This window comes from Muscardinus avellanarius (genome assembly GCF_963383645.1).
Source record: "Muscardinus avellanarius genome assembly, chromosome: 9".
Lineage (NCBI taxonomy): Eukaryota > Metazoa > Chordata > Mammalia > Rodentia > Gliridae > Muscardinus > Muscardinus avellanarius.
The window spans coordinates 27,351,570-27,363,663 of record NC_137795.1 but is presented as its reverse complement, the minus strand read 5'-3'; the positions used below and the strand labels follow the sequence as shown (position 1 = coordinate 27,363,663).

At 42.7% G+C, this 12,094-nt stretch overlaps 1 protein-coding gene across 2 annotated transcripts in view; it reads right to left on the bottom strand.

Moving 5' to 3' along the window:
* HECW1 (HECT, C2 and WW domain containing E3 ubiquitin protein ligase 1) overlaps positions 1-12,094 on the bottom strand; it is a gene marked incomplete at its 3' end in the record, with an annotated part of 445,939 nt that overhangs the window by 19,033 nt on the left and 414,812 nt on the right. For both annotated transcript variants that reach the window (XM_080701622.1, XM_080701623.1), the window contains exons 23-24: positions 1,634-1,732; positions 574-703 (exon numbers count right to left, since the gene is read on the bottom strand). In XM_080701622.1, coding sequence (XP_080557748.1) covers positions 574-703; positions 1,634-1,732 — 229 coding nt within the window. The remainder of the gene's footprint in view (positions 1-573; positions 704-1,633; positions 1,733-12,094) is intronic.

Sequence of the window (12,094 nt, the reverse complement as noted above, 5' to 3'; positions counted from 1 at the left end):
CAAAAGCCAAAAGGTGGGAGAAACCTACGTGTTTATCAGCAGATGAATGGACACACACATACACACATATATATACATACATACATATGCTGGAATACACACACACACACACACACACACACACACATATATATATATATATATACACACACACACACACATACACACATACATATGATGGAATTCATTCAGCTTTAAAAAGGAAGAAAATCCTGCTACATGCTACCACATGGATGAACCATGAGGACCTTATGCTAGGTGAGGTAAATCAGTTACAAAAAGACCAATGTTGTATGTTCCCAATTATATGAAGTATTTAGAATAGTTAAATTCATAGGAACAGAAGTTGGATGGTAGTTGCCAGTAGCTGGTGGGGCAGAAGAAATGAAGAATTTCTGTTTAATTAGTGAACTTTCAGCTCAGCAAGACGAAAAAGCACTGAAGATGAGATGTGCAGCAATGTGAGGTACTTAATATTACTCAGAAGTGTTTAATGTGTAAGTTTTATGTTGTGTGCATTTCCCACAATGAAATCTCAGACCCTTTCCCTAAGCCTACCCGCATCACACAAACCTGTCCAAAGACCTCTTCATTCACAGTGAAGGTGAGGTCGAGGATATCTGTGATGTTGTTGTCCTTCATCCATTGCAAGCTCTGGTGGAATTCTTCGTCCAAATATTCCAGGTCACTCAAATCGCAGGGCCTGGGTGAATTCAAAGGGAGCAAAGCAACAGAATTACTACCAAGCAGCTGCCAGACCTCATCCCAGCCATTTGTTTATGCTGCTCTTGGCTCCAACCAAACTTCTAGCAGTTGGGTACTTTTGAAAAGTATCAATACTTTTGATTCATTCAATACTTTTCCTTCAAAAAAGAGACTGTTAAAATATTTACATAGCCCGGCGTGGTGGCGCACGCCTGTAATCCCAGTGCTTGGGAGGCTGAGACAGGAGGATCACATGGGTTCGAAGCCAGCCTCAGTTACTTAGTGAGGCTTTCAGCAACTTAGTGAGACCCTGTTTCCAAATAAAATATAAAAAAGGGCTGGGAGTATAGCCCGGAGGTAGAAAGCCCCTGGGTTCCACCCCCAATACTGCCAAAAAAAAAAAAAGAAAAAAATATTTACATAAAATATTACATAAAATAGTTTGTAATACTATTATAAATTTTATATAAACGGATTCATATCTGTTACATAATTTGTTTAAATAGTCTTTCCACATTGCCTACACAAAATCTATCTCCAAGAATCTTTTCTTTTTTAGGTACTGGGGATTGAAATTAGGGGCATTCTATCTTTGACCTATACCTCCCACCTTTTAATTTTTTATCTTTTATCTTTTTATTTTGAAACAGTTAAGTGGCTGAGGGTTTCGCTAAATTGCTGAGAATGCCTTGAACCTTTGATCCTCCTGTCTCAGCCTCCGAAGTATTGGGATTGTAGGTGTGTGCCATTACACCCAGCTTCAACATGCCTTTTTATTATACTAAAAGGTATGCATGATAATGTAAAGACCCGAACCAGAAAGCCACCAGAGACCTAAGAGGAATGTTTGGGACAAAACAGGAGCAGAGGCTGGTGCTACTGTCCTGCAGTCAGTGCTGTGTGGAACCACAGTCTGCAAAACACTTACAGCCTCAGGAGTGCTTTATAGAAGGGCCTTGTGAAGAACGCGTCCAGAAGGTACTGATGGATCAGAGCCAGGCCGAGGATACGGCCACTAAACCTGAACCTGGAACACAGACAGACAGATAAATTTAAGAACGAGTGGAAATTTACATGGTTAAATATTTTAATTTGTATTATTATGTTTCTGTAGAGTACTGAAATTAAGCTACTTAGGAAATTTCCCCATGTTACAAAGAATGCACTCAGACTCTCTTTATCTTTTTCTCTCTTCTCCCTCCCTCTCTTCTCTTCCTCCTCCTCCTCTTCTTCTTCTCCTTCTCCTCCTCCTCCTCCTCCTCCTCCTCCTCCTCCTCCTCCTCCTCCTCCTTCTTCTTCTTCTTCTCTCTCTCTCTCTCTCTCTCTCTCTCTCTCTCTCTCTCTCTCTCTCGGTTCTGGAGATTGAACCCAGGGGCATTTTACCTCTGAGCTACACCCCAGCCTATTTTACTTTTTACTTGGAAACAGAATCTTGCTAAGTCGACGACAGCCTCACTAAGTTGCTGAGGCTGGCTTTGAACCCGTGGTTCTCCTGTCTCAGCCTCACAACTACTGGGATTACAGGTGTGCACCACTATGTCTGGCCTCCGTCTTATTCTTTACCATAAATGATGCTTGTGTGCTTGATAGCTTGATATGTACTCAAGGAAACCTCTGTCCTCTTTGCCAGACTAATTTTTTCTTGACTCTCATCTCAGACTTGGAGTCTGAGAACCCAGGAAGAACAAGTACTTGGGGAGGGTGAGTGCGGGAATCTGAGGTAAACGACACACCAGACTCAAGGGGGACTAGAAGCCAGGACACCGTAAGCTCTCTGGACAGTGTATTCTTATCTACACAAACATTCTATAGCTGTGCTCACAGATAGTGGGGGAAGGTTACATGCAACCACAATGTGCTAAGAGATAAGTTAAGCAAGCATCACTAGTTGATATTGACAGCTACTTACAAAGATCAAGGTCTCTGCTGGGAAGAACTGGTCATGTAGACCTGGCCACTTTCAGATGTAAGAGGCCTTACTGAGTTTTTTCTTTTTGCTATTCTTTTTTTTTTTTTGTGTGTGTGTGTGGTACTCGGGGTGGAACCCAGGGGCTTTCTACGTCCAGGCTATATTCCCAGATCTATTTTATAATATATTTGGAAACAGGGTCTCACTAAGTTGCTGAGAGCCTCACTAAGTGGCTGAGGCTAGCTTTGAACCTGTGCGATACTCCTGTCTCAGCCTCCCAGGTGTGGGGATTACAAGTGTGCGCCACCACGCCCGGCCTTCTTGCTATTCTTAGAAAGTAAAAAGTTATTTGAAAATATCCACCACTAATTTCTGGGAAAAAGCCCTTATAATAACCCAGGAATAGAAGAGAATTCTTCTTTAACATCATAAATAACATCGATCTTAGCAATATGCGGTTGGGTCTTCATGTCTTCTGCATCCATGAATTCAGCCGCCAAAAATATTGAGGAAAAGAAAAACCTTATCTGTATTGAAACATGTACATGGTTTTTCTTGCCATTGTTCTCTAAAAAGTATAGTATGAAAACTATTTACATAGTATTTTTATTGCATTAAGTAGTATAAATAATCTAGAGATGATTTAAAACAGATGGGAGCAGGGGACGGTGGCACACGCTTGTAATCCCCGTGCTTGGGAGGCGAGACAGGAGGATCGCGCAGGTTCAAAGCCATCCATGCTGGCTTAAGAGACCCTGTTTCCAAATAAAAAGTATAAAATAGGTCTGGGAGTATAGCCTGGAGGTAGAAGAGCTTCCAGAAACCCAAGTACCACCAACCCCCCCCCCAAACAAAAAACAAAACATAAATAAAATAGATGGGAAGATATGTGCAGGCTATATGTAAATACTCTGCTACCTTATATAAGGAACTTGGGCATCTGTGATTTTGATTTCCCTGGGGAGGCCCTGGAACCAATCCCCAGTGCATATCAAGAAATGACTAACAATAAAAAATATAGAAGGATGCTGGCTATCACCACACTTCACAATATTCTATCAGTTCTAGTCACAACTGTTCATTATATATGAAAAATTAGAAATGGATTAGAAATAACTTTCACTGAATACCTATCAGACCAAGGCATGTTTTTGATATCTCATTGATACTTACAACAACTCTATTTCATGCTTATGACCATCTTCATTTCACAGATTAAGAAACCAACATCCAATAATTAGTTCCCAGCTAGAGACATAGGAGGGAAACCAACCCACATCTGCCTGTTACCAGACCAGGCCTTTTCTTTGTGTCCCTCTCGAGAAGAAAAAGCGGAGAGGTTAGTACTCTGGTCTCTTGGGCAGGCTGCCTGGTACGAGGGCTTTATCACCCTGATGTTGGTTTCCTTTTTTTTGAAAAACTTCACTCTTTAAACATTGCCTGTTACTGCTATTTTATTTTATGATGGCTACAAAGGCCTCCTGTGTCAACCAGAATTAATTTGGTTTAGGTAGCTTAAGCCAAGGGGGACTTCATGACAAGGTCTGGCAGTGTCCCGAGGAATCGAGGGTCATGAATGCATTTGGGCCTCAGGCACACGAGGGGCTCCCTCCCTCTTCATACTTTGCCCTTGGCTCCCCTTGGCTCCTTTGTTCTCTCTTACTGCTGATGCCTCCCATGACTTACATTCTGGTTTCGAGTACCCAGAGAGACTCGCTTGACTTTTTTTGACCTAGGTTTAAATTCCCAGAGCCGTTCCTGATAGTTCTGACTTGGATTGGATACACCTCTCCCCGTCAGTCATCGGTGACAAGGGAGGAAATCTCAGAGCCTATTGTCCTGCGTAGTACTCTTCAGCTAGGGTCACTGTTGCTTCCCTCTCACCCAGGGGAATGGAGTGCAGGAGATGTGGGTCTTTCCAGGTATAGGGGACTACTGTGTAGACCACCAGTAGAGAATTGTTAATTTGCTCTGAATGGGGTAGACCACAGAGGGAATTTCTAAGGATAAACTCACAGGCTAAGGGCAGGGTTCACAGGCTGATGTGGGCAGTGAGCAGGCTCTAGTTTTTTTTTTTTTATAATTGCAGGCAAGCGATGATGACGTGGTCTGGCTTCATATAAACACAAGATGGCTGGCTCTCAGCCAGGCCAATATATACTGTAACATATGTTCCAGAGCGATGAACTATGGTCGGGGTGTGTTTGTATGAATCACAATACAGCAACTGTACAATTCAAATCCAAAACAATACCTTAAAAAGGAGAGATTTGGAATGGAAAGCCTTTACCAGTTGCTGTGGGGTATTTCCAAGCATGAGGAACCTTCCAGCAATTGTGTGCCTTCAGTGTTTATCTCTTTTATTTATCACACCTAGCTTGAACAACTGCTTGTCAGAAAATTGATTACATTTGTTGTTAACATAAGTTATAAATGTATAGGGAGGATGAGACAAAGCACACTTATAATCCCAGCATTTGAGAGTCTGAGACCGGAGGATCATGTTTTGCGGCCAGCCTCAGCTGCTTAGTGAGGCCTTTTGCAACTCAGTGAGACTCTGTTTCAAACTAAGAATAAAAAATAGGAATAGGGGTATAGCTTGGAGGTAGAATGACCCTGGGCTCCAAGCCCAGTATCGCAATAAAAAAAAAAAAAAACAACCAAAAACGCTTTTCTTTAATCTCTGGTTGTAAATTAGTGTGTCAACAAACCCGGTAAGAAGAGAGCCGAAGAAAGGATCCACATAATTTAAGACAACAAAAGGCCTATTTATTTTGATGTGTGCAAGTTGCTATGAAAAAGATTTCTGAGTACTAAGTAAAATAAAGAAGTACAGGGGCCTCTGCTCCCCTCTCCTGGGAGTGCACATGTTACTTTAATACCCAGGCCCAGGCATCCTGTCCCAGAGCTTGTGTGTGAACTTGCAGGTCTCAGGAGTCTGATATCACAGGCTAGCTCTGGAGATTGAACCCAGGGCCTTCTGAGCTATACCCTCTGAACTACATCCTCATCCCTTTAAAAAAAATTTAAAGTTTTGAAATGGGGTCTTATTAAGTTGCTTAGGCTGTTCTTGAACCTGCAATGCTCCTGTCTCAGCCTCTCCAGTACTGTTATTATAGGTGAGCACCACCGTGCCCAACTCTGAGTGCCTGTTCTTTATTTTATTTTATTTTATTATTTTATTTTATTTTGCGGTACTGGAGATGAAACCCAGGGGCATTCTACCTCCGACCTACACCCCCAGCCCTATTTTTTCCTTCCTTCCTTCCTTCCTTCCTTCCTTCCTTCCTTCCTTCCTTCCTTCCTTCCTCTTCCTCCTCCTCCTCCTCCTCCTCCTCCTCCTCCTCCTTTCTTTCTCTCTCTCTCTCTTTCCTTTCTTTTCTTTCTTTCTTTCTTATACTGGGGGTGGAACCCAGAGCCTTTCTACCTCAGGGCTATACTCCCAGACCTACTTTATATTTTATTTGGAAACAGGGTCTCACTAAGTTGCTGAGAGCCTCACTAAATAGTTGAGGCTGCCTCAAACCTGTGTGATCCTCCTGTCTCAGCCTCCCAAACGCAGGGATTACAAGTGTGTGCCACCATGCCAGGCTTATTTTTTAATTTTGAAACAGTTGCGAAGGGTCTCCCTAAGTAGCTGAGGCTGTCCATGAGCTGCGATACTCCGGTCTTCACCTCCCAAATGCTGGGATTACAAGCATGAGCCACCACGCTGGGCTGAGTGGCTGTTCTTGAAGCCATGCTTGGCCGCTCCCATGGCCTCCATGTCCCCGCACACCTCCTGTGCAGTCCGAGTGCCTCTGGCCTGCACTCATTTTCACTTAGCCCCTCTGTGGGAATGGCCTCCTCTGTTAACCTGCTCTGATAGAGAGGACTGAGGGCAGCCGGGTCTGCGAGTTTCCTAGGCCTGCTTTAGGCGTTTGCTCACCGTCCTTCAGTCCCTAGGGTCAAGGACAGCTGCCCACTGGCTCACACCTGCCCCTTGGCTTGGTTGGCCAGGCCGGCCTGCAGGGCCTGCTTCTGTTTCTCTTGGGCTGGAGCATATCCAAGGGGTATGCTCAGATCCCCTCTTCATAATTTGCTTTCTCTTGACTTGCTACCACAAGTCTGTCCAGCAGATGAGCCCAGTGATAGGCCCCTCTCCTTTTCCTTTGCAAGTGCATGCAGCAGGCAGGTGGCCGAGGGTGAGAAGAGACAGCCATAGTCACCCCTGCCCCGATCTCCAAGCACTGGAAGGTGGGTCCCAACCTTTTCCCAGTTCTAGCTACCTGATGGATGTGGCACCCTGTTGGGACAGGAAGGGAGTCTCCCTCCCGGTGTTTGGGTGGGGGCCTCCCTCTGCCTCTGTCTTGAGTGGAAGGTGAAATGCCCCAGAAGATTCTCATATGCTCTTACCATAAGATGTATTCCTGACTTTTTTTTTTTTTATGTACTAGGGATGGAACCCAGGGGCATTCTACCTCTGAGCTATAACCCCAGCCCTATTTTTTATTCTTTATTTTGAAACAGGGTCTCACTGAGTTGCAAAGGGCCTCACTAAGTAGCTGAGGCTGTCTGCAAACTGATCGTCCTGTCTCAGCCTCCCAAATGCTGGGATTACAAGCATGGGCCACCACGCCCAGCTTCTGACTTTCAAAAAGCACATTTTCCCATGTATTTACCAGTCAGAGATGTTTCTATGAAAACTATTTGTACTTAAGACATTAAAGATGATGAATAGAGCAAAATATCAAGAATGTACATGCAATTGAAGACCATTCTGCTCCCCTCACCATCGTACTGAGGATTGAACCCAGGAATGAATGCTCTACCATTGAGGTACACCCTCAGCCCTTTTTATTTTGAAAGAGTCTCGCTAAGTTACTATATGCTGGCCTCGAATCTGTGATCCTCTTGTAGCGGTCTCCCAAGTACTGGGATTACAGGCATGTGTCACTGTGCCTGGCTTGGAAAAAAAATCCTTTCTATTGAGAATCAGTCAAGTACAGGTCTAGTTGGTGAGAGGGCACAGTCTGGTTCCCTTTAGAGGAAGAGCAAAGACAGTTCAAGGATTTCTTAATTTAACCCACTGACCATGTGGTCTGTGGGAACATGCCTTGAATGGCATCAGTTACTTTCATATCCTTGGTTTCAAAATGCTGTGAATTTTGTTTTTGGTATCATCAATCCCTTCTCTCCTACCAAAGAAAGAACAGAATTGGGTATTTATTAATATAAAGAAAAATGTAAGCAATATATAAAATTGCAAATAAAAATAAGTTGTCTCTATCACAAGAGGTGCCTTCTGTGGCTCTGGGTACCAACCGTGAGAGCTTGGTACACTTCTGTGGGTGGCACCACCCACATGGCACTGACACCGCACACATCTGCAAACACAGACCTTCACCACCCTCTCATAATCTGCCTGGCATCTCATTTTATGAATCTTTTACATTGGTTTAGCCCTTCCCTCTTTGAGGAGAACTCAGCTGTCTTTTATCTTTATCCATCTGCTCGTTGGTTCTGGGGGCAGGCCTGTGTCCCGCATGCCCTGTCCTCCTGCATCCAGTTAACTCTGGGATCGTTGGATAACTTGGGAAAGGCAGGTGCTGCCTTTGGGGTTGTGATCTCTCTCAGTCCTGAGTGGTGATGAGGTCAGGAGGGACCCTGGGGGAGCAGGGGCTACCGGGGAACCCAGCTCATAGCCCTGGGGTTAGGTGGCTTTGGCTTGCTCTCTACATCTAACTTTATCCAGATAATGTTTTGGGAGATATTTAAACAATCTTCCCTCCATGCCCTGCAAAAGAGAGAGAGAGAGAGAGAGAGAGAGAGAGAGAGAGAGAGAGAGAGAGAGAGAGAGGGAGAGAGAGAAAAGAAGATGAAGAAGAAGAAGAAGAAGAAGGAGGAGGAGGAGGAGGAGGAGGAAGAGGAGGAGGAGGAAGGAAGAAGAAGGAGGAGGAGGAGGGAGAGAGGGAGAGAGAGAGAGTGTGTTTGTGTGTGTCTGTGTGTGTGTTTTACTGGAGATTGAGCCCAGGGGCATGCTATCTCTGAGCTACACCCCCTGCCCATTCATCTTTTATTTTGGAACAGAGTCTTAGTCTTGCCAAGTTGTTGAGATTCTTCATAAGTTACTGAGAGCCTGGCTAAATTGCCTAGCCTGGCCTCCAATCTGCAATACTCCTGTCTCAGCCTCCCAAGTACATGTGTCACCATGCCTGATTTCCTGCAAGTTTTTTTTTTTTTGGGGTGTGTGTGTGTGTGTGTGTGTGTGTGTGTGTGTGTCTGGTGCTGGAACCTAGGGGCATTCGACCTCTGAGCTACACCCTCTGCCCTATTTTGTATTCTTTATTTTGAAACAGGGTCTCACTAAGTTGCAGAGGGCCTCACTAAGTAGCTGAGGCTGTCCATGAACTGTGATCCTCTGGTCTCAGCCTCCCAAATGCTGGGATTACAAGCGTGAGCCACCACGTCCAGCTTTGCAAGTTGTTTTAACACTGCAGACACGAGGCATGATTTATATTTGGTTTTCATAGCTTCCTTGTGTGTGGAAATAGTTTTTCAAATTAGCTGAGAAAACTTGATGTTTTCTTCATCTGCCATAAAGGAGACTCTCCTGACACAAGATAATGATAGGATATTATCTTCTGATTGCTAATTAGAAAATGAAATGAATGTCTGGCCCTGTGCTGCCAACTCCCCTCATTAATATCTGCCCTGCAGGGGCAGTGAGAACAAGGCTGTTTTTTCTCCACATGGTGGGCCAAGATGGGTTTTCTCTGGAAGTATTAAGACTCTACATACCCTCTGACTGTATATAAGTTCAAATTACTTACTGTTGATTTGATTCTAAAAGAAAGTTATAGTAAAATCGATCATTTGAAAGTGTGGATAGTAGATATTTTTTGGCCCATGATTCAGGTTAGCTTGAATTAATACTGAGTGGGTCAACTATAATTTGAGAGATTATTATGATTAAAGAGGCTAAGAAACAGAGGGCTAAGAAAATAAGCATTCTGAGATATATATATATATATATATATATATATATATATATATATATAGAGAGAGAGAGAGAGAGAGAATTACTTCCATTTTTGATGCTGTGTTCAGATGTGTTCAGGTACATTATCACTCGACCCAGGTCAGAAATACTTTTTAAAAGGCTCAGATGATTGGACGATGTGTACTTGGATATCCTAACAAGTCTTGTATTCCATTGTGATGTTTGACTACAATGCACCAATAAAAATATATTAAAAAAAATAAAAGGCTCAGAGATGCTCACATTGACCTCTAATGGCTGTTACATTAACCTGAACCTCCAAGTACTATTTTTTTTTTCTTTGTGGTATTGGGGATTGAACATAGGGGCATCTACCTCTGAGCTATACCTCAAGCCCTTATTTTTTATTTTGAAACGGGGTATCACTAAATTGAGGAGGGCCTCACTTAGTTGCTGAGGCTGACCTTGAACCTGTAATTCTCCTGTCTCAGCCTCCCAAAAACAAGATTACAGGCATGCATCGCCACCTGAGCTTCCAAGTATTCTTTATTGGGAGATTCTAAGTGTCTTGCTCTGCAACATCATGGAGGTTCTCAACTGAGGTCATATCTGTAAATCACAGAGATGATGTGTTTGTTCATTAATGAAGTCAAGCAACTGGATAACTTATTGAAAAAAATCAACCAAAGTTGTTAATTGATAGACCGAAACAGCTCAGCTCTTGTTAATTGTTTTTTTCCTTCTTCCTCCTACTTCACCTCCTTTTTTCTTCTTCTTTCTCTTCTTCTTTTTCAGATATTCAATTTTCTAACTATTGCACTGTTGAGGGAACCAAAATCATTAGTTTTCAGGCTGACTTTTTTTTTTGTAGATTTTCCCAGTGAATTCAGGCAAGCTATTGAAAATTTCTTCACTTCACTTTCCTTGATTAATTTGGGGGATACTACTAATTTCATAAGCTTCTAAGGAGATCCAAATAAAGTGGATTCTTCAGATATATAGACACCATGAAGTTTCAGAGTGAAATGTAATATCGCATTATTAGGCTTGCAGTGTTTTTTAAGATTGAAGGCATTTGAATGAGTATCTGTAGTGGGTTCAATATTTGCCCCCCCAAAAAAATATATGTCCAGGTCTTAACTCTAGAAGCTTTAAGTATAACCCCATTTGAAAAATAGATCTTTAAAATTATAGTTAAGTAAAGCACCCCAAGATGAAATTATCTTGGATCATCCAGGAAGGCCCTAAATTGAACGACAAAGTGTCACTATGAGACCCAGAGAGAAGATGTAGAAACACGTGAGAAAGTCATGTGAAGACAGAGCAGAGACTAGAGCGATGCGCTCACAACCCAAGGTTGAAAGAGGTGAGGGAGGATTTCCCCCTAGAAGTTTTATAAGAAACATGGCCTTGCTGACGTCTCAGTTTTGGACTTCTGGGTCCCAGAACTGAGAATACCCAGTTTGTGCTAATTTACAACCGTAGCCCTTGTCATATCTTAAGTTGTTCCACAAAATCAGATACTTAATTTTATGCAAAGGAAGAATTTATCTAGTTTTTGAATGAGACATGGCATCTGGTACCATCCCCATGATTATATAGAAAACTGACCAAATAAGGCTGCTTGCCTGGATAACCGAAAAGCTATGAAACCTGCTGTGTCTTCATCCAACTGGGTAACTGAGGAAGGCAAAGGCTTAGAAGGTCTTAATTATCAGAGCTGCACAGAGCAGAGAACACAGGGGTGGAAAGGACGTGGTGCACCTGGCAGAACCCATAATGATCTTCCCCTTCACATGCACCTCTCCTGCACGGGACTCATTAAAACCCAAGTCAGTTTTTTAGAAAAAAATCAGGTCAATATAATCCAGATGATTTAGAATTTTCATTTGTTTATTCAGTCTTTCTTTTCACAAATTATAATAAAGCACTTACCGTATGAGAAGCACCATGTTAGTTAGAAAAAATTTCCAAGATCCCCAAAGCTTCTGTGTATATACAAACTAGTGACATCACAGGCCAGAAAAACACTAGAATTGTTAAAATACTACCGACGTCTCAGCTGAAATGGCATTCTGTAATTCTCACGTGACTGGCACAATAATAATGGCTCTGATGACATCAAGTTCCCATGCTGCTCAGAGGCGTATGTACTGATACAATCAGAATACCAGAAATACCTGAAGCCATTTAAATAATTGGTTCTGAATTAATTGCATTGATAGAGAAGATACATGACACGTACAAGCCAAGCAAAATAGGAGCCTAGCATGACACTGAGGTTTGTGACTGTGATCTACACAGCTTCGTTCTTTGAAGATTTACCTATTGGTTATATTTTCCTTAGATAACAATATCAGAATATAAACAAAGAGTCTCTAGAAGTCTGGGTAGTAGGGAAAACCAATCTTGCAGTCTATGTTTGCTGTTCACTGAAAACCAGTAGCCTGTCCTCCTCCTCTGTTGCCTAACGATCCCAAGTCATCTATCTGATCTGT